Below are 19147 nucleotides of genomic sequence, written 5' to 3'. Positions count from 1 at the left end.
GTGTTCCTTGCGCGTCTCTTTAGTGGTGCTGGTAGCTCGGTTGGCAGGGATGTCGCTTCGTGGTCGCGGTCGCGTTCAGGGGTCGAGATGGCCATCTCTCTCACGCGTCCAGATCGCAAACTCATCCACACAACAGTATTTTCGGTCCGTTGCGATATACAGTCAGTCGCTAGCGATTCGCTACTGCATACAGTTGGTCTGGTCGATAGAGCATACACTCGCTTGCATAATCGGCTTCCCTTCCATGTACAGTGATTAGCGATTGCGGCTTCACCCCTGCAAGCAGCATTCTAAAAGTTTCGTCATCATGAGACTGAAGATTGGCCAATTATGTTGATTGCTCTGCAGCTGACTGCTCGCGCTAAGCTATGTACGGAAGGTGGGGCTATTCAAAATCGTTGCGCAGCTGCGTGTAAGGGTGAAGCCGCAATCGCTAATCACTGTAGTTACTATGTCTAGTTGTATCATTCTGAATGTTTTCGTAGGCATGGTTAAGCAGAAAGGCATACTCTACAGTCGTTAGCGATTGGGGCTTCACCCTTACACACAGCTGCGCAACGGATTTGAGTAGCCCCACCTTCCTTGTGTAGCTTAGTACAAGAAGTCAGCAATAGAACCATCGGTGTGATTGGTCAATCCTCAATCTTCTAGTGACTGGACTTTTGGAACGCTGCCTAGTATATGATGCTACGTGACTCGGCCCCTGATACATCCTGAATAGGTAATTACGGACCCCGATTCAAAAACACGCGTATGCAACGCGGATCAGACCCGGATTCTCGCCCATTATAGCCTAGCGCGAGTCGCCCCCTTGATTTCCGCGTTTTAGTTCTAGCGTAAGCCCCTGTTACAGCCACGGGCAAACTGCTCACGCTCATGGGCTAGTCCTTAGTTTGTAGGATGCGGGACGAGCTAACTACGCAATCCATTAACCACGCCGCAGCCATGTAAGCATGGAAATGCAGGGCCGCTGCATATCGCGTAAATGCTGCGATAACTTGATATTTGATGAGATCAACATTTGTGCTTGTCTTGTTTGGGTAGAGCTGGCGATACAAGTGTTCACAATACAGCCAAGCGCCTCACGACATGACGCCGCAACCACCTCCAGTGGAGGCCAGTCAAGCGCGCACGAAGCTCTAGATGCTTCCGAGCCTACCTTTCCGATATGAGGTGACGAAAAAGGTCTAACCTATATGAGGCAACAAATGAGACCTACCCGAGAGGATGCCCTTGATCCTAACCTAACATCCCCCCTGCTCTCCAGAAAACATTGTAGGCAGGAAAATTTCAACTATTCAGATTTTAGTGTACGATAACTGCCAGTATTTAGTGTTACATCGTGGTCACGTGCGTATCGGGTGATTATCGGTCTAATTCGACATTATTTTCTAAGCTCTTTACCATCTTGAAGGTGATGAAAACAGCCTGGACCACTCGTGCCAATCCCATGAGCACAGTTCCCGATCCAAATTCCAACTATGCTGCAGGTAGTCCTTCCAAATCTGGGTGATGATCTAGTCATGTCCGTCGGATGAATTGTCGGAAGCCGTGTCTTTGCTAGGCTTACTCCGATAAAAAATGTAAGGTACGGGCAAGCTACCCCATAGAGTGTCTCTTTCCGCCCTGCAATTACCATTCCGAATCCCAAGAATACTCTGACTCATCTTTGAGGCACATATTGTCCATTTGGTCATTACATGCTTCGTCCGCAGCCTCATTTTCTGACCTAGGAATCCACTTGTAAGTCACCCATCCGCGCTCTTTCAGATCATCGTTCATATCCGAGGCCTTTTTGATGAGATCTTGGTTTGCGACCCCGTTTCCTTTAGCATTGATCCATCCATTCTGGGCCCACTTGTAGATCCACGTGTTCATGCATTCGACCGCGTATCTGGAATCTGACATGATTGTCAAGTCCATGCCGACGATATTGCTCAGACTGTCGTACTTCTCAAGCGCTAATTCCAGCGCCAGAATGATGGCGCTAATTTCGGCCCGCTGATTCGTGGCCCTGGGAGAGCTGGGTAGTTCACGTGTCCACGTCTTGAGGGCCATCCCATTTCTTCCTAGAATCACAGCTGCTGCGGCGCCGATGGCTCCCTGCTGGCCGTTCCCTCTACAGCCGCCATCCACCTTGATCACCATAGTGTAAACCATATTTTTGTAGTTGCCAGGGGTAGACAATAGAGAAACAGAGTGGGTGGTGAGCTTGTGCTTGGAAATAGAGGAAAGTTTGCTTACGAGTTCGCATGGATGTTTGTAGGTCAGCTTCACAGAGGGGCTTGGTTTAACCCCGCTTCTTACCGTATAGCGCCTGGGGCAATGCTTGGCCCGGGGCAATGCCCGTTTTCCTCACCAAAACAGCAGCTCAATATGAGCCTGTTGAGCCATGTACGATAGCTGATATCGCGATACACTTTGGTGTTGAGTTTTATACGCCTTGATTGATATATATAGCTATAGAAATCGTGTTGGAGTCTTGATCGCGCGGCCACCTCGCGACGTTAGAGCTGGAGGAGCCGCTGCAGTCCCTGAGGCCTCCTCACTACCCTGAGCCCACGCAGCAGCTCTTCTACCTGGAGCTGCCTGGATAGAAGCCTTGAGGCTCTTCTTCTTACCCTTTTTGGCAGTTTTGAGAGCTGAGTAAAGGCGTTGTTGAGTCCTACGAGCTGCTGCCCTTGACGCCTGTTCCTCAGCCTTCCTAGCCCTCTCCTGCCCACGTAGGATACGCGCTGCTGCCCTTGCTGCACGCCTCTCCTGAGTAGCCTGAAGCTTGATCTGCTTTCTCTCCTCACGTAGATGAGCTCTCTCAGCTTTTTGAAGCCGGTGCTGCTCCTCCTGAAGCTCCTGTTCCTGCTGGCGATCACGTGCCTCCTTCACCTTCCTTGGAGACCAGAATACAGCTCCACCATAGTACTCCTCACCCTATCCTCAATCCCTATACGCATGACTATTCTCGTCATAGGCCCCTCCTCGCACAAAATCCCCCTATAGACAAGCCTCGACTTATGCCCCTTCCCAGACTATGCTTCACGCTTACGCGCAGCTGCGCAACAGATTTGGGCAACCCCACCTTCCGTATATAGCTTAGCACAAGAAGTTAGCTACGAAACTATCGGTGTGATTGGTCAATCCTCGATCTTCTGGTGACTGAGCTTTTGGAACACTGTCTACAGGGATGAAGCCGTAATCGCTAATGACAGTGCCTTGTCCCATAGAACGCGCAGCGCAGCTGCCTGCAGTAAACTGGCTTACTCTCATTTGCACTACGGCGTAAACTGCTTACTGACAAGCAGTCGCGCCAAGCCGACGTACCCTTCAAAGTGCTTACGGTGGCGAATGAGTCGTATAAGTTAACTAGTTACGCGCAGCTGTCATCATATAAGTATGACTAGCCTCGAGGCACAACAAGAACCAAGTGTCACATAGGCAATATCTCAGATCACTTGAATAGTGTGAGGGCATCTAAATGGGGAGATTTGTGACGGTAGTGGCGTCAGATCGACAATGAGGGTTTCTTACCATTAAGTTCACGCTATCATTTCTTCAAGTCGGTCCTAGTGCATGTGCTTCATTCCATTGAACAGCTCTTAATAAATATGACATGTTAATGCAGCCTAATTCAAATGCCATCTAAGACAGTGTGCAGCTTTCAAGTCTTTACGGTAGTGCTGCGAGCGAGCTCAGTCTACCTTATCAAGACATGGTAGACTAACTTACTCGATGCCGAAAACGGGCGAGAACTAGCGCAGCTACATCACTCGGCTCAACTGAAGCTTGGACTGGTGGGTGGTCTGTTTCTGTCACAAGATTCTGAGTTGTTGGAAGTTATGGAGCTTACTAACTCGCGCGTTTGCATTCAGCTGCGGCTGTCAACTAGGGACCGTTCCGTTCCGTTCCATGGGTCGGCACGCTCATTCGATTACATCATCATGCATCGTCATATACAGTCGCGAGTCAAAAGTTTGTTCGCGCTAACGCCTGGGCCACGATCCCCACTTTTGACCAAAACTTCAAATCTAACGTCCATCCCTAAGTCACGAGACGCACCGCGTCGCGAGACGAACACCAGGTACTTTGAAATCAAACATTCATAATCTTCTAAGCGCGTGTGATTAACCTGTAATATTCTGTCAATAGCTTCTTAGCCTACTTGAACCTACTTGTAACTATACTTCTAAATACAAAAATTACGCCATCGTTGACGCCTGCACGCCGTGCGCAATCGAGCCTTCGTTTGTGCCAAAATCCAAGCCTATGCTGTACAGCATGGCGCTTGACCCCTAAGACCCTATGAAGGTAATGAACTGACTCATCTAGACTTCCGAATGTTACTATAGGTATAGGAAGTCACCGCCAGCCTTGTGGCGACTGTCGCGCGCTTGTTCATGTTTGATTGCCACCCCAGTCAGTACTTGAGATCGCAGCGGCTTCCCAATGCGGTTGGTGCAGAGCTAGCCCCACACTTATAATACGAGTAGCGTGTAATTTACTCTACACTGCCAAGAAGGTGGCTATCGTGGCTGTGCAGGTTATAAAGTAGATATGTGTTGAAGCATTACTTAGAATAGATAGATGTATCTTTATGCTCTAACATCCATCCCTTCATAATAGACGTCTTAGTGTGCCGGAACTGACCAAACAACTTCTCAAGAATCTACAACCCTCGCTAACTGACCAAGAATTTATGTATATTCACTAGTTACAGCGTTAATAACATGCGCTTTCAGTTTGCCGAAGGCCTAAAGTACAAAACTATCTCGTTTTAGGATACATTCTGGGCCTCAGGATGTATATTACCTACGATTCTATCTGTCACGGCAGTTATTCCGTTACAAAGGGATGCACATTATAAGACTTTCTAATGTTTCAAGTTCTCCTAAATCACTTTCGATAATTGATATCGATACTAACGTCCATCACTACTAGTGATCTTTTATAAAAGTACTGCTGGAGAGCCCCTATTCAATACTAATCTAGTAATTACAGCAGCTATTAATACCATGTAAGTCTCATAACTAGGCATTTAGTATTGTTAAGCTAGAGCAAACTAAGTATAAGGAAGCGAGTGTATTATTGCTTGTGTAGAACAGCTCTCGCTATGCGCGAGCTCAAGAGTGATATCTAAGTAGGCCAAGCCTAATCAGGATGAGCGTGCAAACGCCGTTGGGTAAGGTTGTTACCTCGACATCCACCTCCCGACAGATGTTAGCCTTTAGTTTATTTCGAAATCTATGTTAAAGGACTATTAGGATAGAATCGACGCATGAAGAGCCAACGACCCCTCAACACTGACGGGAGTGAGGCGAGAGCGCTCGCCAAAAATATTTCCCACCAAGAGCCCATCACAGTCGAACGACATCGACCGGACATTTGGATGGGCAGCCAGGCAGCGAAGAGTCATGCCGTTAGATGGCTCTGCCGACGTATCTCGGATAATAGGCTTCCAGCAGTCCCAGGTGTAGCCGCAAATGCCGTTGCGATTCTCGTTCTTGTCGCAACCCACAATAAGACAGCCGACAGGTGGGGCGGTGAGTCCTACGGCGAAGAGGGCACCTTCTCCCACTGCCAGGATGGTTGTTCCAACGGTAGCGCCCTCAATGGCGGCGACGCCTGCAACGGTTGCGCTAACAGCAGGGCCGGCGGCGGTGCCCACCGCAGGGGGGGCGGCGAGTGTGAGACCCATTAGGACACCGACCATTGTGGTAATTCTGATCAAAGGTTCTGTTCTCACCCTAAGAATGAGCGATATTGCCTAAGCGGTAGGTGGATTCAAGTATGATTTTAGGGATAAAGAAGGGGCGCATACAAACTATGTGCCTAGTAACGATGGGCGGCTTAGGGTGCTCCAGGCCGAGAAAATCTTGCTGATGGGTCGTGGCTTCCCTCCTCAAGCGCAACGCGGCGATTGCTCTAAATAAACTTCATGCCCTCATATCCTGTACATCTAGGTGGTGGTGGTGGATGCAGAACCGAATGCATGCTGGTAATAATGAGTGGTCGACGGCGTCGCCACGTCGGCCGCTTTTCTCAGTCGACGCGTCCCAAATCATGAGTTGCCAAGAGATCTATGGCATTTTTAGCGGGTGGTCTGTCCTGATCGGACCCAATAAGGATTTGCCACGAAGGTGGGGCAACCACTACAGAACCACATGAGACTGCTCCAACCACTCCTTCGTTATTACCCACCACCACAACAGGTGACATACTAGTCAAATCACGTGACTAGGCACGACTAGAAGGATTACGGCGCAGCGTCTCACATCACATCCTTCGTCCTGCTTACTGGCTATAAGCGTGATTAGGAGTGCTAGCATCTCAGGTTCATCACACTGCAGTCAGATGTTTGTCTGACTATGTCATAGCTAATTAGTAGCCGCACTGTAAGCAAAACCCTTAACTAATACATTTTCGCAACTGGTGCTTTCCACGGTGCTCCTGCGGCTTCTGCTGCCTCGAAATTGCTTACTCTTGCGACCTTGACTTTTGGTATCGATAAGCCAGCCTCTGCTTCCGGCTCAGTACTCTTTCGCTTCCGGCCACGCCTCACTGTATTTGTGGGTGCCGTGGCTTCTGCTGTCTCCTGCGCAGCATTCTTGCTCTTCCGACCGCGCTTCCCTCTAGCTTTAGCCTTAGCTTCTTTAGCTGCCGCCTCTTCCGCTCGCTTCAGCCGTTTACCTTGGAGATGCTCATAGCTGAACACCTGCCCAGACCCCTTCTCGAGTATATCGGCTCTAGTTGACCGTCGGGGCTTAGCTTCGTTATTTACCGCCATCAACAGTTGAATGTGATTTTGCTGGAGAGCACTCCTAGTTAGAGACAGCTGGGTGGCTTTGGCGAGTTTCAGTAAGTGTCGCTGCAAGTTCTGCTTACTTATTTCGTCAAGAGCATGGGCGTCGTTTTCCAGAATGAGATTTTGCAGCAATATAAGACCGTCCGCTGATACTGGTGTTATAGGTGTTTGCAGCGCTGTATCTTCTTGGTTAGGTGCTTCGTTAGTTACCACGGGAGTTGGTTCGGCTGGAGGTTTCGGCACAGTCCTAAGCACTCTATCTGGATTCAACGGGAATAAACCACTTGCGGCAAAACCAGCCTTGATGTTCTTCGCTGTGAATGCTCGCTCCTTGGCAGGCTTGTATAAGCAGGTAAAATGCTCTTTGCCAATAGCATTAACACCGCCTCGCTCCAACCTTTCGACTTGCTCGCGATAAGCTGTCTTCAGCGGGCCAAATACAGCAACGTCGCAAGGCTGAAGCTTATGAGACGTGTGAGAGGGGAGACGACACAAGATGATGTTGTTTGCAAAACAATACTCTAGGATCTCAAGCGTTTCGTGTGTCCCAAAACCGTCAAGGATCAGTACACGCGGTCTACCATGAGCACGTTCCTTGGTCTCGGGATCAAACACACGCTTGAGCCACTGCAAGCTAATGTTGGAGTCCGTGTATCCAGATTCATTGCACGCATAATGCCATCCAGGGGTTGGAAAGGTAGTCCAGTTACTTCGGTGGGTGGTAGCCGGCCAGATGATCATGGGGTGTAGATACCTACCGTCAGCGCTAATGCACTCGATAGCAGTCACCATCGTTCGCTTCACGCGCGCGCCTCTATGGGTTCGTTTGTCATCCTTACCTACGAGCACCTTTACCGAGCCAAGCATGGATAGCATGACTCCGGTCTCGTCCATGTTGTATACATTCTCCGCTGCAATAGCTGGATTGCGCAGTACCTTCCCGATTACCTCAAACCAATGTATCATCTTGTCAGCGATGTTATTCTCGTGGCGGTTCCAGTCTAGCGCTGTGACGCGTCTCGCTGCCGTCTCTGGATGGCGCTTCTCGAAGGCTTTTGCCCAGTTTTTGCCTGGGGGCTTGGAGGGTCTGTTCGCCGCGGACCGACCGCGGGTAGCGACGAAGGCGAGCGAGGGAATGTGCTTGATTCGTACGGGCCGTCCGAGATCTGACATGTGTAAGATGAAATTGACGAGGGCGCTCTCTTCCCATGGTGTCAGGTACTGCTGGCTCTGTGCCTTGTCCTGCATCGAAGGTCGGCCATGAGCGCGATGATGGAGGGTACTGCGAGCGACTCCGCCGTGGTCTGCCAAGGTACGGTATGACCTACGCACGCCAGGAGGGACGCCTTGTGCTAACACTTGCCTAGCCTTATCCATGGTGGTTAGTAACAGTCTACAGTGCAGATGATGTCTCGTCACTTGGAGGGGTCGTGAGGCATGGGGACAACAAAGGACTCGTTCTCGTTCCACGACCCACAACACGCGCCACACTTATTTTTAGACACATAGAGCATTAGGGAATAGCGCAGGAATTTATTACGATGTTACGTTATCATTCTAACAGAGTTAAATGCATCTCGCCACCCAGGGGGGCTTCTATGCATCACCTTCTCCGCACGGCGAAACTGCCGGCATCCACAATTTGACCATTCAGCAGTGCTAAACTTTGAGACAATTATTTCTAATACCTGTGCTTCTTTTGTAGATATCCGAATATGTGATAGAGATGTAGAGTCGCGTTTGGACAGGGGTCAAATAGTAAAGAGGGGACGAACCGCCTTGAGGAAAAGATCATCGACATGTTCAATTTTGCAGAGATCTTGTTCGGAGGCTGTCCTGCGGAAGCAGCAAGAGTATAGATCCATGTACATTTACTACAGTTTTATTGGTTTGCGCGTTCGATTTTCCGAAGGTCCGAAGTGCAAAACCGTCTCGTCTCGGGGTGCGTCCCGGGTCTCAGGGATGGACATTAAATAGTTACTTGAAGTCAAAGTATCCGCCATATTTTCCCACACAGGTGGTTTTCCGCCACGGGTGGACGAATGTTCGATGCTATCCTGGGCAGATACGAAGACGCAGCCTCACCGGTCTCAGCCCTAGGCATCAGCCGATCACACCGGTGAACACCTCCCGCTCAAGCCTAAAGTAGTATATTAAGAGGGAACATATCCCATTTTCTATCTTAGCTTCTTTATACCACCTTCTCTGCATCTATTCTTCTGCACTTTCTTTAGCCTTCACTCAAGACGCAAAGATGGAGAACGATGTTTTTCCTTACGAGCCGCTCTCACTTCAAGTGCCCGAGATTCGGCTAATCCAAGTATCTACGCGCCAAGATGAGAGTCAACCTGTTCTTTGCACAATGGTACATGCCGTACTTCCCAAGGATTTCGTGGCTCTGTCCTATACCTGGGGCCAAGAAATGCCTCTATACACAATCTACATCAACGGCAGACGTTTCTCGATACGACAAAATCTTTACGAATTCCTAGCTACAATATCACAAACCGGCTCCTACGAAGATAAATACATATGGATCGACCAGATCTGCATCGACCAAGGAAACGGGCCCGAAAAGAATCGGCAGGTCTCTCAAATGGGAGACATATACGGGAACGCAAACGGAGTCGTTGCATGGCTTGGTCTAGCTGTCGCCTCGGGCGATTATTGGCTTGATCTCATGAGCCATAGTCATATGCCCACAATGATCGACGTTCAGAAGATTTTGCCTTTCTGGAACCACCTATTTTCCAATCCGTACTGGTGCCGAGTCTGGATCACGCAGGAAATCATATTGTCACGAAAGCTGACAATACTACTTGGGAACAAAGGTATCGACATCGATACTATCCAGCCGTATCTAGAGAGTAGTCTTATCTATATGCACAAAGGGGACTCCCAAGCGCAAATATCAATCAGGGGAGCGATGAACCTGTTTGAATGTCGCGCCTCCTGCTCGGAAAATCGACTAGACTGGCCGGCCGCAATAGCTCTGGAAGAATTCGCTAAGTGTAAAGAAACCCTCGATTACGTATATGGCATGAACAGTCTGGTTGCTAAGGAGTATGCCGTTGAAGTCGATTACGGGACCGCGCCGGCATGCTTATTTTTTCTCGTTTTGAGAGCCAGTTACCAATCTTTCAACACCCATCGGAACCGCATGGCTCTCCAGATGCAGTCAAAGCCGCCCGATGAAGGCTCCTTAGGGATGGATTTTCATTTCTTTGCGCGGCATTTGCAACGACTGCTAGGCCTGGATCGCGACCAGAACGTGGCAGGATTCCTACACTGGAGCACTAAAGAACAAAGCCTACTCCGTGACACCAATTATGCGACTCACATCGAGTATATGATAGGCAGGCTTGCAGTTCCGTCGTCGGTACCCACTGATGAAGATATGGAACATGCTCGTGTAGTAAGGAATATTAGATGGGGTATTTTCACGGACGAGATGGAGGGGATCATGAAGAAGAGCCAGGTGTAACGGGCTGGTGCCCTTTTACTCAGGTATTCGGTTCTGGAATGCCCCCCCATTCCATAACTAAACTCTGTTAGGCTTAGTGTTAGGGTGTCCTTATAACTACTAACCGTCCTAGCCTAAGATATAAATATAAAGCTATGTTAAGCATGTTTACAGCTTCTCTAACATACTAGATTATATAGAGTAAGTTAATATTTCCTCTCTTTTACCTTTACTACCTTTTTACAGCGTTATACTGCTGTATTATAATTATAGAATGCTTACGCTTTTAATTATGCTTATAAGCAGTAAGTAAGCACTAAGGACATAGCTTGAAACGCTGCGCTATAACCCTTTTAACTACACTATAGTTATGTGATACGCACCGTAATCTGTATGCCTAACCAATATAAGGCGGCGAAAGAGGCCTAGTATATGATGCTACGTGACTCGGCCCCTATCCTCAATCCCTACTCGTTATGCCAAACCGAACTATGGTCTCTTGGGAACAATGGTCGGATAGCGCGTTTTATCCATGCAAATTCATCTCGCTAACTACTCCTGACAGTTATTCCATGGAGAACAAACCTTTGTTCCATTTTCACAGCCCGCGCTCTTGGTTCGCAGGGGGCTTGTTCCCTAAGATTTGGAACAAACCCTTTGTTACGAACCTGAGCAGAGGGGACAGCGCAAGATATGGAAAGAATGAAGGAAGGGGCCATGTCCAAGACCTCTTTCAGAGGGAGGGACATACCCAGCCAATGACGTATGAGTAAGCATGTGTCCCGCACGCTTGGCGGAACGCCACCATGGGACATGTCACGTGTGTCCCACGGATCCCATATAATCCCACGGTGTCCCACGCATGGGACAGTGTAGAACAATGTAGGACATAGGACATTCATTCAGTATATAGCAATAGGCATCGAACCCTTATGACTCGATGTGTTCAACTTAAGTTACGAGTACAAGTACTACAATACAATAGTTACTTGCAGAGACGCTGTTCATATCACCCTGTTGCTTCATCCGCGAAAACCAACCCAAGAAGTCTTGACACCAGAAGTCTTATATTACTTCCACTCGAGACATACTCTTAACACCCTTCTCCTTAGTCCTTAGTTATGGAAAACAGCTGCAACTTAAGTGAATAATACAAATCATTCGCGCGCAACTAACGCACTACCTTTTACAGTACTACGATAGATGTAGCGCAAGATAAAGTCTGGTAGGGAGTTGGTGTTTGTGGGTGTGGCCTGTGCCCAGTGAGAGTAGCGCTTAGGGTCTAAACCTGTTAATCCTAACTTTGCAATTATTTTACAGAAACCAAGATCGCATCTCTTAGTCGAGAAAGACGACACAGAGGCGCCAGTTAGGGGTACTTAGAAACATTCCCCCTCCATTATCTCGTTTAGATACCTTACGGGATAACATGTGGTTATTGCGCTTACCCTACGCCCATGTTTTCTTTACGTACCGTGCTCCATGTCTGCAAAGCTGCCCTTTATCTTTTCAACGATTATGGAAGACTTTCACTATAGGCAACTGTTTCTACTACGACGATCCTAGTATTTCCAAGAGCTACATCAGCGTTGTTTTCCATGCGAGAGCGCTTCCAACTGGAGAGAGGATGAATGTCTTCCCCGTAGCCGTACTCCATCCTCAAGCTTTCTCCACATTGTTCGACGAGATTTCTCGTAGTTTCCTGGTCATCTGAATACCGCCAAAGCCTTCATGCGTCGTATGCGCTCTATAGACAGAGCCTCGCTCAGCAAGACGACCAAGGTCGCCTTCAACACTGTGATGCACCTGCCCAGAAATCTTCATGGTTGAGCCACCCAGGGCATGCATAGCGATCTCCAACAAAAGCGACGAAGGCACTTATGAGTGTTGGCGTGGTGAGGCCTATCTTATTGATTCCAACGATGCGGGTGACGGATACGAGATGTCCTTTGACAGGTCAGTATTTGTTTCTTTCGTCTATGTTGTCTTCTGCGTGGTGCTGATTAGTATCCTTGTGCGTTGCTGTGGAAGTCAGACCTTTCGTCTTCTGTCAGGATGGTGATCGGACGCGGTTCATAGAGGCTGAGGATCCTTAACATTGCCGTGGAAAGAGGATTTGTGATATCAATACCCACAAGCTTAATTCACCCGATCTGTACTTAGCGCGGGGAAACATCTTGTCTGCTTCTTTGCGTAATCCTAGTGGCTATATCTGGAGTTTCTCGCGTTTGGCCGATGGCTCTTCGTTCGTCGATGCGCGTCGCGAGACTTTCTCGGGCCGAGTTTCTTCTTGATCCGTGAGGCGTTGAACCACTTCCATTGCCGTTGGTCGAACTTCAGAATCCCATGCTAAAAGTTCTAGGACCAGATTCCAGAAATCCGGATAGTGCAGCTCAACAGTATTCGTTGCCATAGTCTTCTTGAACTTCTCATAGGTTGCAGCCTCTCCCAATTGTTTGTGAAACTGCTTGTTTAACAGGAAGTCGACAAGAGTAACACCCAGGCTCCAAACATCCGATGGGAACGAGAATGGTTGAGTTGATTCTCCATTTTTCACTCTCATGACCTCCGGAGCAAGATAAGTCATTGTTCCTCGGTGATGACGCATGCTTGTCGGATCCGGCTCGCTACATCCAAAGTCGATGATTATGGCATGTACCGGGCTGATAGAGTGATAAAAAATATTGTTGGGTTTGATGTCTCGATGTAGTATGTCAAGGTTGTGTACATGAGCGAGGCCGGACGCTACCTGGCGCATCGAGTCACGAAGAAAAGTAGCAGAATCAGGAAAAGACTTCCAGGATTTGAGTAACCCCAGCGCTCCAGTGGTTGCTGGTGGCGACAGGATGAGGCCCACCGTTGGACCTTCATCCTGACGCCACATACGTGGATCGGCGGATGAGTCCCAATTGACGACCTTTTCAAGTTTGCAAACATTCTTCTAAAAAAAAGTCTCAGTCAAGTTCTTTTTCTGCCCAAGGCAACTTACATCATTGAGGCGGCCCAGGATTTCAATCTCTTTTCGAAGGTCATTGAACTGCGCAGCAGTACATTTGACCATTTTGACGGCGACTGACTTCCCATTTGACTTGTCATATCCCAATGACACGGTGCTGGTTGTTCCGTGAAGATTGGCATCGAAGATGCTGTAGCCATGGTAGTCGATAGTGTTCCTGGATGGTGTTGGTGACAGAAGCATGACAGACTTATCAAGCCCAGTGCTAGCTCGTTTGAGGGCTTCTTGGAGTTCGCATTGTTGTTGCTTCGGGTTCAAGTCTGTGTATACGAGACGATAAGTCAGGTCGCCAAGTCCGATGCTGGTACCATGCTGTAGAGAGGCCTGATAATCTTGTTCATCCTGCTCCTCCCTTTTGATGTCGCGTTGGACGGTTTTGCCGTCGACACTGACCTGCAATAGGAATAAGTCGATGGTACACTGATATATCAGCGACAAGTTACCTTTCTGCTATCAGATATAGCCAGTAATACACCAGTTTCGAGCAGGCGTCGCAGCCTGCAGTGGCGCGAATGAAGAGCATATTCATTGGTGAACGGGGCAAGAAGGAAGTCTACAAAGCTGTCTGGCTTGTTTGTTCGTGAACTTCCCAGGACCCAGCCTAGCCTTTCGTTTGCAGGCGGAATGGTCATGTTCAGTCGGTAGTAACCACAGTATTCCTGGACGGGTTCATGCTGTGGAGGTGGAGTCGCACTGGTAAAACTACTTCCAGTAGTGCTATCGTCAAGATACGCAACTTCATAGTGAATGAAGCTGCACACGTGATTCCACTTACTAGCATCACTGTCAAGAAGCCGGACAACCTGACTGAAAAGCGTGCGAGCCGCTGGAGAGTGGCACCAATCGTGCAAAGTCGCCGTTGGACGCTCCGAGATGTACATTGTCCCATGATTGCACATCTGGCTCGGTGTCGCCATCAGTTTCATCGCCATGTGGGTCCATGAAGTTGAGAGATTAGACGAGTGGTCTCGTTGTAGGGTGCAGGATAGGTTGAAGATACAAGGTGGGATGATGCGGGCAGAGGTTTCCCAATGAGACTAGCGCTGCCAAGGAAGGACTTCACGGCCATCTGGGCACCGCGTCCTCCATCAGACATTTACGCATGATATCATCAAACCATGACATGGCATCGCTGCCGCGCTCACCGACTATACCAGACCACATACTGAGAGCCTATGAAGAACAGTACATTACTGGACCTCTCCGAGCTGCACTATTGGAGCTGCAGAGTCAGCGGGAGGCGACAGACAACACGGAAGCGCCTTTCAAACCAGTGCCATACGACGAAACCCCTGAACGGAGCTGGGGCCGACAATCTCCGCAACTCACACCAACTCCTTCACCCTCGCCATCGCCGAAGACATCGCATCGCAAACTGCAATCCTTTCCAACTCCACCCGACACGTCACCCCTGCGCAAGGACCCAGCTTCCGCATCACCTAACAAACCCGCCGCCGCACGTCGCCGACCTCGTCACCAGCAAATTTTGCAAACCCCAAAGCAGCCCTTTCACACTATGCTTCGTCGCTCACGAGCCCGCATGGGTCGAGCCCAGGAAAGGCGCTTTTTCGAGTTAGATGCGTCTGGTCGAAGGGCCAGGCGCATTGTTGAATGATGAGCACGGAACAGACAAGCGACAAGACTGAACCATCCACACGTGTAAGCAGAACATATAAACAATATGTATAGAATGATCATACGCAACTAGGTACGTGTATTGCTGTATCTCTCCAGGATACCCGCTAATGATGCATAGTAGCAGTTATTGATGACCTAGACACCGTCCCGCCTCCGCACCGAGACGATCTCGAACAGTTATGTTTTGAGAAGGAATGCCAAAGGCTGGATGTACCACAGGCCTATGCTGAGCGGGTGCTAGTGTGATGAGGACGTCCACCTTGCGGGCAGTACGATATGGGCAGTGCAAGGCAGAAAAGAGGACATGATATGGTGCGACGGTACTTAGAAGGGTATTTAACTATTTAGTTAACGTGTCGGATCAGTAAGCTGGGCAGATCAGTAAGCTGGGCACCCCACCAAACTTGATGCGACGTTCTGCGCAATTGAGCCACAACAACGCAACAGAATTAGTTAAAACTAAAAGATATTATTTATTATCTAGCTCTGCACGAAGTGCGGGTGTGTCCTTGAACATGGCACTTCGTACACGTCGGCGGCGCGCGCTGACGTCGCTCACCAGCCTGGTTCTGATCAGCGCCTATGACCACCCTTTCTGCCTCTGCAGCAAGCTGCTGAGCCTGCTGTACCTGGAGCACTCCACCAGAGGCGATATATTGACGCGGCTGGCTTTGTTTTTGTCGTTGACGCTGAATCTCTACCCGTAGCTTCTTGTTCTCCTCTGCAAGTATTGTTGCTGATTGCATTGCAAGCTGCGCGCTTTTCGCGAGCTGACGTATCGCAATACTTGTTGGACTCTCTGACTGTCGGTGTAGTCGCTCTTGGAGATAGCGCACCTGCTGCTGAAGCTGCTCTACTGTGTGCGGTGTTTCTGTCTGCTCTGCAGTCTGCGTCTGCGCTGCTGTCTGTGGTGGAGACGGTGTTCTAGCTACTGTAAGCGACGATAGAACGCGATCTGGGCAAGAAGGAATAAGGCCTGTTGCCTGAAAGCCTGCTTGGATATTCTGCTGTGTGAAGACTATTGGCCGGATTCGCGTATAGGCTGTAAGAAAGTCTATCTTGTCAATATGATAGACCCCTTGTCGGGCGAGCTCCTCAATCTGACGTCCATAAGCGCGCTTAAGAGGGGAGTAGCAGCTTACGTCTAGAGGCTGGAGGAGGTGAGAGGTATGATATGGCATACAGAGAGTGATAATCTTATTCTCTGTACAGTACTGGTCGAACTCTGGCGTGGCGTGGCTACTATGGCCGTCTACAATAAGAAGTCGATAGACTCCAGCTGTACGAGCCGCTGTATGCTGATTGAAATGCTTCACCCACTCCAAGCCTAGCTCGTCTGTCGTCCAGCCGTTGTCTGACACGCCGACAGTCCAGTCGAGTGGGAGGTCGCGGTACCAGTTGCTCTGATGGACTTTACCAGACAAGATCACGAACGGTGGTAGAGACCAGCCAGACGCGTTAATACACTCGATGACTGTCACCCACTCGCGATTGCCTGGCTGTATAACGACTGCGCGGCCGACTCTATCAGAGCTAGTCACAACTTTAGACGTTGCAGCGACGCCCATAGCAAATCCAGTCTCGTCAAAGTTGTAGATGTCTTGGTCTAGAACGCCGTACGTCCGGCGCGTCTCCTCTACTAGCTTAAACCACGCTGCGATTATAGCAGGATCCTCACAGTAGGCGCGCTGGCTATTAAGCCTTCTAGTCCACTTTGTCTGAAGCTCTGGCTGGCTTTGGATAAAGCGCGACACCCATTTCTTGCCGATAGGTTGTGGTGGTGGATCTTGGCCACGCGCCATAAGTAACGCGTCCGCCATTCGTCGCACGTCAATAATATGAGGTGGAAATCCCCGTCGATCAAGGTCTAAGATCTACTGTATGAGAGACTGCTCTTCAATAGATGATAGCTTGCGGTGGATTGATCGCAGCTCTAGTTGTGGCTGAGTACCATGGACGCGAGTATGTAGTGTTGATTGCGGCATATTGTAGGCTTTTGCAAGAGCGCGGATAGATTGTTTTGGATTATTATGATAAGATGTGAGAGCAAGACTTATTCTGCCTTCACGAGAAGTCTGCATAGAGCGTTGTTGTCGCGGCATTATGGTGGTTATGTAGAGAGTCGCGTCAGGTTGGGTGGGGTGCCCAGCTTACTGATCTGCCCAGCTTACTGATCCGACACGTTAACGTGTTCCACCAGTAAGCGGCCCACACCAGTAAGTGGCCCACCCCACCTAACCTGACGCGACTCTCCACACAACCACCACCATGCCGCGACAACAACGCTCTATACAGACTTCTCGTGAAGGTAGAGTTCTTCTAGCATCTCGCGCGCTTCAAGAGAACCGTATTAAAAGCCAGCGCCAAGCTGCCTTGCTATACGACGCTCCACGAACGACGCTACGACGACGTCTCCACGGTACCCAGCCACGATTAGAGACAGCCTCTGTCAATCGCAAGCTATTAGCTACTGAAGAGCAGTCTCTTGTGCAGTGGATCCTAGACCTTGATCGACGAGGATTTCCGCCCTATATCATTGACGTACGACGTATGGCAGACGCTCTACTCGCTGCGCGCGGCCAAGATCCACCTCCCCAGCCCGTAGGTAAGAACTGGGTGTCGCGCTTTATCTAGAGCCAGCCAGAGCTTCAGACAAAGTGGAGTAGAAAATTTAATAGCTAGCGCGCTGACTATGAGGATCCAATCGCGATTATAGCCTGGTTTAAGCTAGTAGAAAAGACGCGCCAGACATACGGCGTCTTAGATCAAGATATCTATAACTTTGACGAGACTGGATTCGCGATGGGCGTCGCTAGCACGTCTAAAGTCGTCACGAGCGCTGACAGAGTTGGCCGAGCAGTTACTATACAGCCAGGTAATCGTGAGTGGGTTACAGCGATCGAGTGCGTCAGCGCGTCTGGCTGGTCTCTCCCACCGTTTATAATTCTATCTGGCAAAGTCCACCAGGCTGGCTGGTACGACGGGCTCCCACAAGACTGGGCTATTGGCGTCTCAGACAATGGCTGGACGACTGACGAACTTGGTGTAGAGTGGGTAAAGCACTTCAACCAGCATACAGCTGCTCGTACAGCTAGAGTCTATCGGCTTCTTATCCTAGACGGCTATAGCAGCCACGCCACGCCAGAGTTCGACCAGTACTGCGCCGAGAACAAGATTATCACTCTCTGTATGCCGCCTTATACGTCGCACCTTCTCCAGCCTCTTGACGTAAGCTGCTTCTCTCCACTTAAGCGCGCGTACGGACGTGAGGTTGAGGAGCTCGCCCGCCAAGGCGTCTACCATGTTGATAAGATAGACTTCCTTACAGTCTATACGCGGATCCGGCCGATAGTATTTACGCAGCAGAACATCCAGGCAGGCTTTCAAGCAACAGGCCTTGTCCCTTCTTGTCCAGATCGCGTTCTATCGTCGCTCACAGTAGCCAGAACACCGTCTCCACCACAGACAACTATAGATAATAACGCTACAGCGCAGGCAGCAGAGCAGACAGAAACACCACATACAGTAGCAGAGCTTGAGCAGCAGGTGCGCTATCTCCAAGAGCGACTGCGCCGGCAGCCAGAGAGCCCAACGAGCATTGCGATACGCCAGCTCGCAAAAAGCGCTCAGCTTGCAATGCAATCAGCAACAATACTTATAGAGGAGAATAAGAAGCTACGTGCAGAAGTCCAGCGTCAACGACAAAAGCAGAGTCAGCCGCGTCAATATATCGCTTCTGGTGGGGCGCTCCAGGTGCAGCAAGCTCAGCAGCTTGCTGCAGAGGCAGAGAGGGTGGTGATAGAGGCTAGCCAGAGCCAGGCCGGCGAGCGACGTCAGCGCGCGCCGCCGACGTGTACGAAGTGTCACGTTCAAGGACATACTCGGACGTCATGCAGAACTAGATAATTAATTATATCTCTTAATATTAACTTATTTTATCGCGTTGTTGTAGAGCAATTGCGCAGAGAATCGCGTCAGGTTAGGTGGGGTGGGCCACTTACTGGTGTGGGCCGCTTACTGGTGGAACACGTTAACGTCAAGGATCAGTAAGTGGGCCGGATCAGTTAGTGGGCCACCCCACCCAACCTGATCCAACGCTCTTCACAACCACCACTATGCCGCGACAACAACGCTCTATACAGACTTCTTGTGAAGGTAGAATAAGTCTCGCTATGGCATCTTATCGTAAGAATCCAAAACAATCAGTGCGCGCCCTCGCAGTAGCGTATGACGT

At 49.6% G+C, this 19147-nt stretch overlaps 7 protein-coding genes across 7 annotated transcripts; 2 read left to right on the top strand and 5 right to left on the bottom strand.

Annotated features, from left to right (window-relative positions):
* Positions 1-2460: 2460 nt before the first annotated feature.
* Positions 2461-3264, bottom strand: COCVIDRAFT_21193 (hypothetical protein; the record flags this gene model as incomplete). The annotated part of the gene is made up of 2 exons (XM_014694845.1): positions 2461-2928; positions 3259-3264. The coding sequence occupies 2 exons, from the start codon at positions 3262-3264 to the stop codon at positions 2461-2463; spliced, it is 474 nt and encodes a 157-aa protein (XP_014550331.1).
* A 1987-nt stretch (positions 3265-5251) lies between these two features.
* Positions 5252-5704, bottom strand: COCVIDRAFT_31902 (hypothetical protein; the record flags this gene model as incomplete). Its single annotated transcript, XM_014694844.1, has 1 exon — positions 5252-5704. One exon carries the CDS (start codon positions 5702-5704, stop codon positions 5252-5254), a length of 453 nt encoding a protein of 150 aa, XP_014550330.1.
* A 2049-nt stretch (positions 5705-7753) lies between these two features.
* On the bottom strand, positions 7754-8173 carry COCVIDRAFT_80701 (hypothetical protein; the record flags this gene model as incomplete). The annotated part of the gene is made up of 2 exons (XM_014694843.1): positions 7754-8038; positions 8090-8173. Coding segments are annotated over 2 exons (369 nt in total), but the record flags the coding sequence as incomplete, so codon positions are not given.
* Positions 8174-9050: 877 nt separating this feature from the next.
* COCVIDRAFT_115758 (hypothetical protein) lies at positions 9051-9635 on the top strand (the record flags this gene model as incomplete). Its single annotated transcript, XM_014694842.1, has 1 exon — positions 9051-9635. A coding segment is annotated over one exon (585 nt), but the record flags the coding sequence as incomplete, so codon positions are not given.
* A 2140-nt stretch (positions 9636-11775) lies between these two features.
* Positions 11776-12083, bottom strand: COCVIDRAFT_43118 (hypothetical protein; the record flags this gene model as incomplete). Its single annotated transcript, XM_014694841.1, has 2 exons — positions 11776-11927; positions 11978-12083. 2 exons carry the CDS (start codon positions 12081-12083, stop codon positions 11776-11778), a joined length of 258 nt encoding a protein of 85 aa, XP_014550327.1.
* A 382-nt stretch (positions 12084-12465) lies between these two features.
* On the bottom strand, positions 12466-13907 carry COCVIDRAFT_115747 (hypothetical protein; the record flags this gene model as incomplete). Its single annotated transcript, XM_014694840.1, has 3 exons — positions 12466-13176; positions 13249-13668; positions 13719-13907. 3 exons carry the CDS (start codon positions 13905-13907, stop codon positions 12466-12468), a joined length of 1320 nt encoding a protein of 439 aa, XP_014550326.1.
* A 491-nt stretch (positions 13908-14398) lies between these two features.
* COCVIDRAFT_31898 (hypothetical protein) lies at positions 14399-14890 on the top strand (the record flags this gene model as incomplete). The annotated part of the gene is made up of 1 exon (XM_014694839.1): positions 14399-14890. The coding sequence occupies one exon, from the start codon at positions 14399-14401 to the stop codon at positions 14888-14890; it is 492 nt and encodes a 163-aa protein (XP_014550325.1).
* Positions 14891-19147: the final 4257 nt, after the last annotated feature.

This window comes from Bipolaris victoriae (genome assembly GCF_000527765.1).
Source record: "Bipolaris victoriae FI3 unplaced genomic scaffold scaffold_203, whole genome shotgun sequence".
Lineage (NCBI taxonomy): Eukaryota > Fungi > Ascomycota > Dothideomycetes > Pleosporales > Pleosporaceae > Bipolaris > Bipolaris victoriae.
Note: the sequence above shows the minus strand (reverse complement) of the source record. Positions and strands in the feature narration are given on the sequence as shown.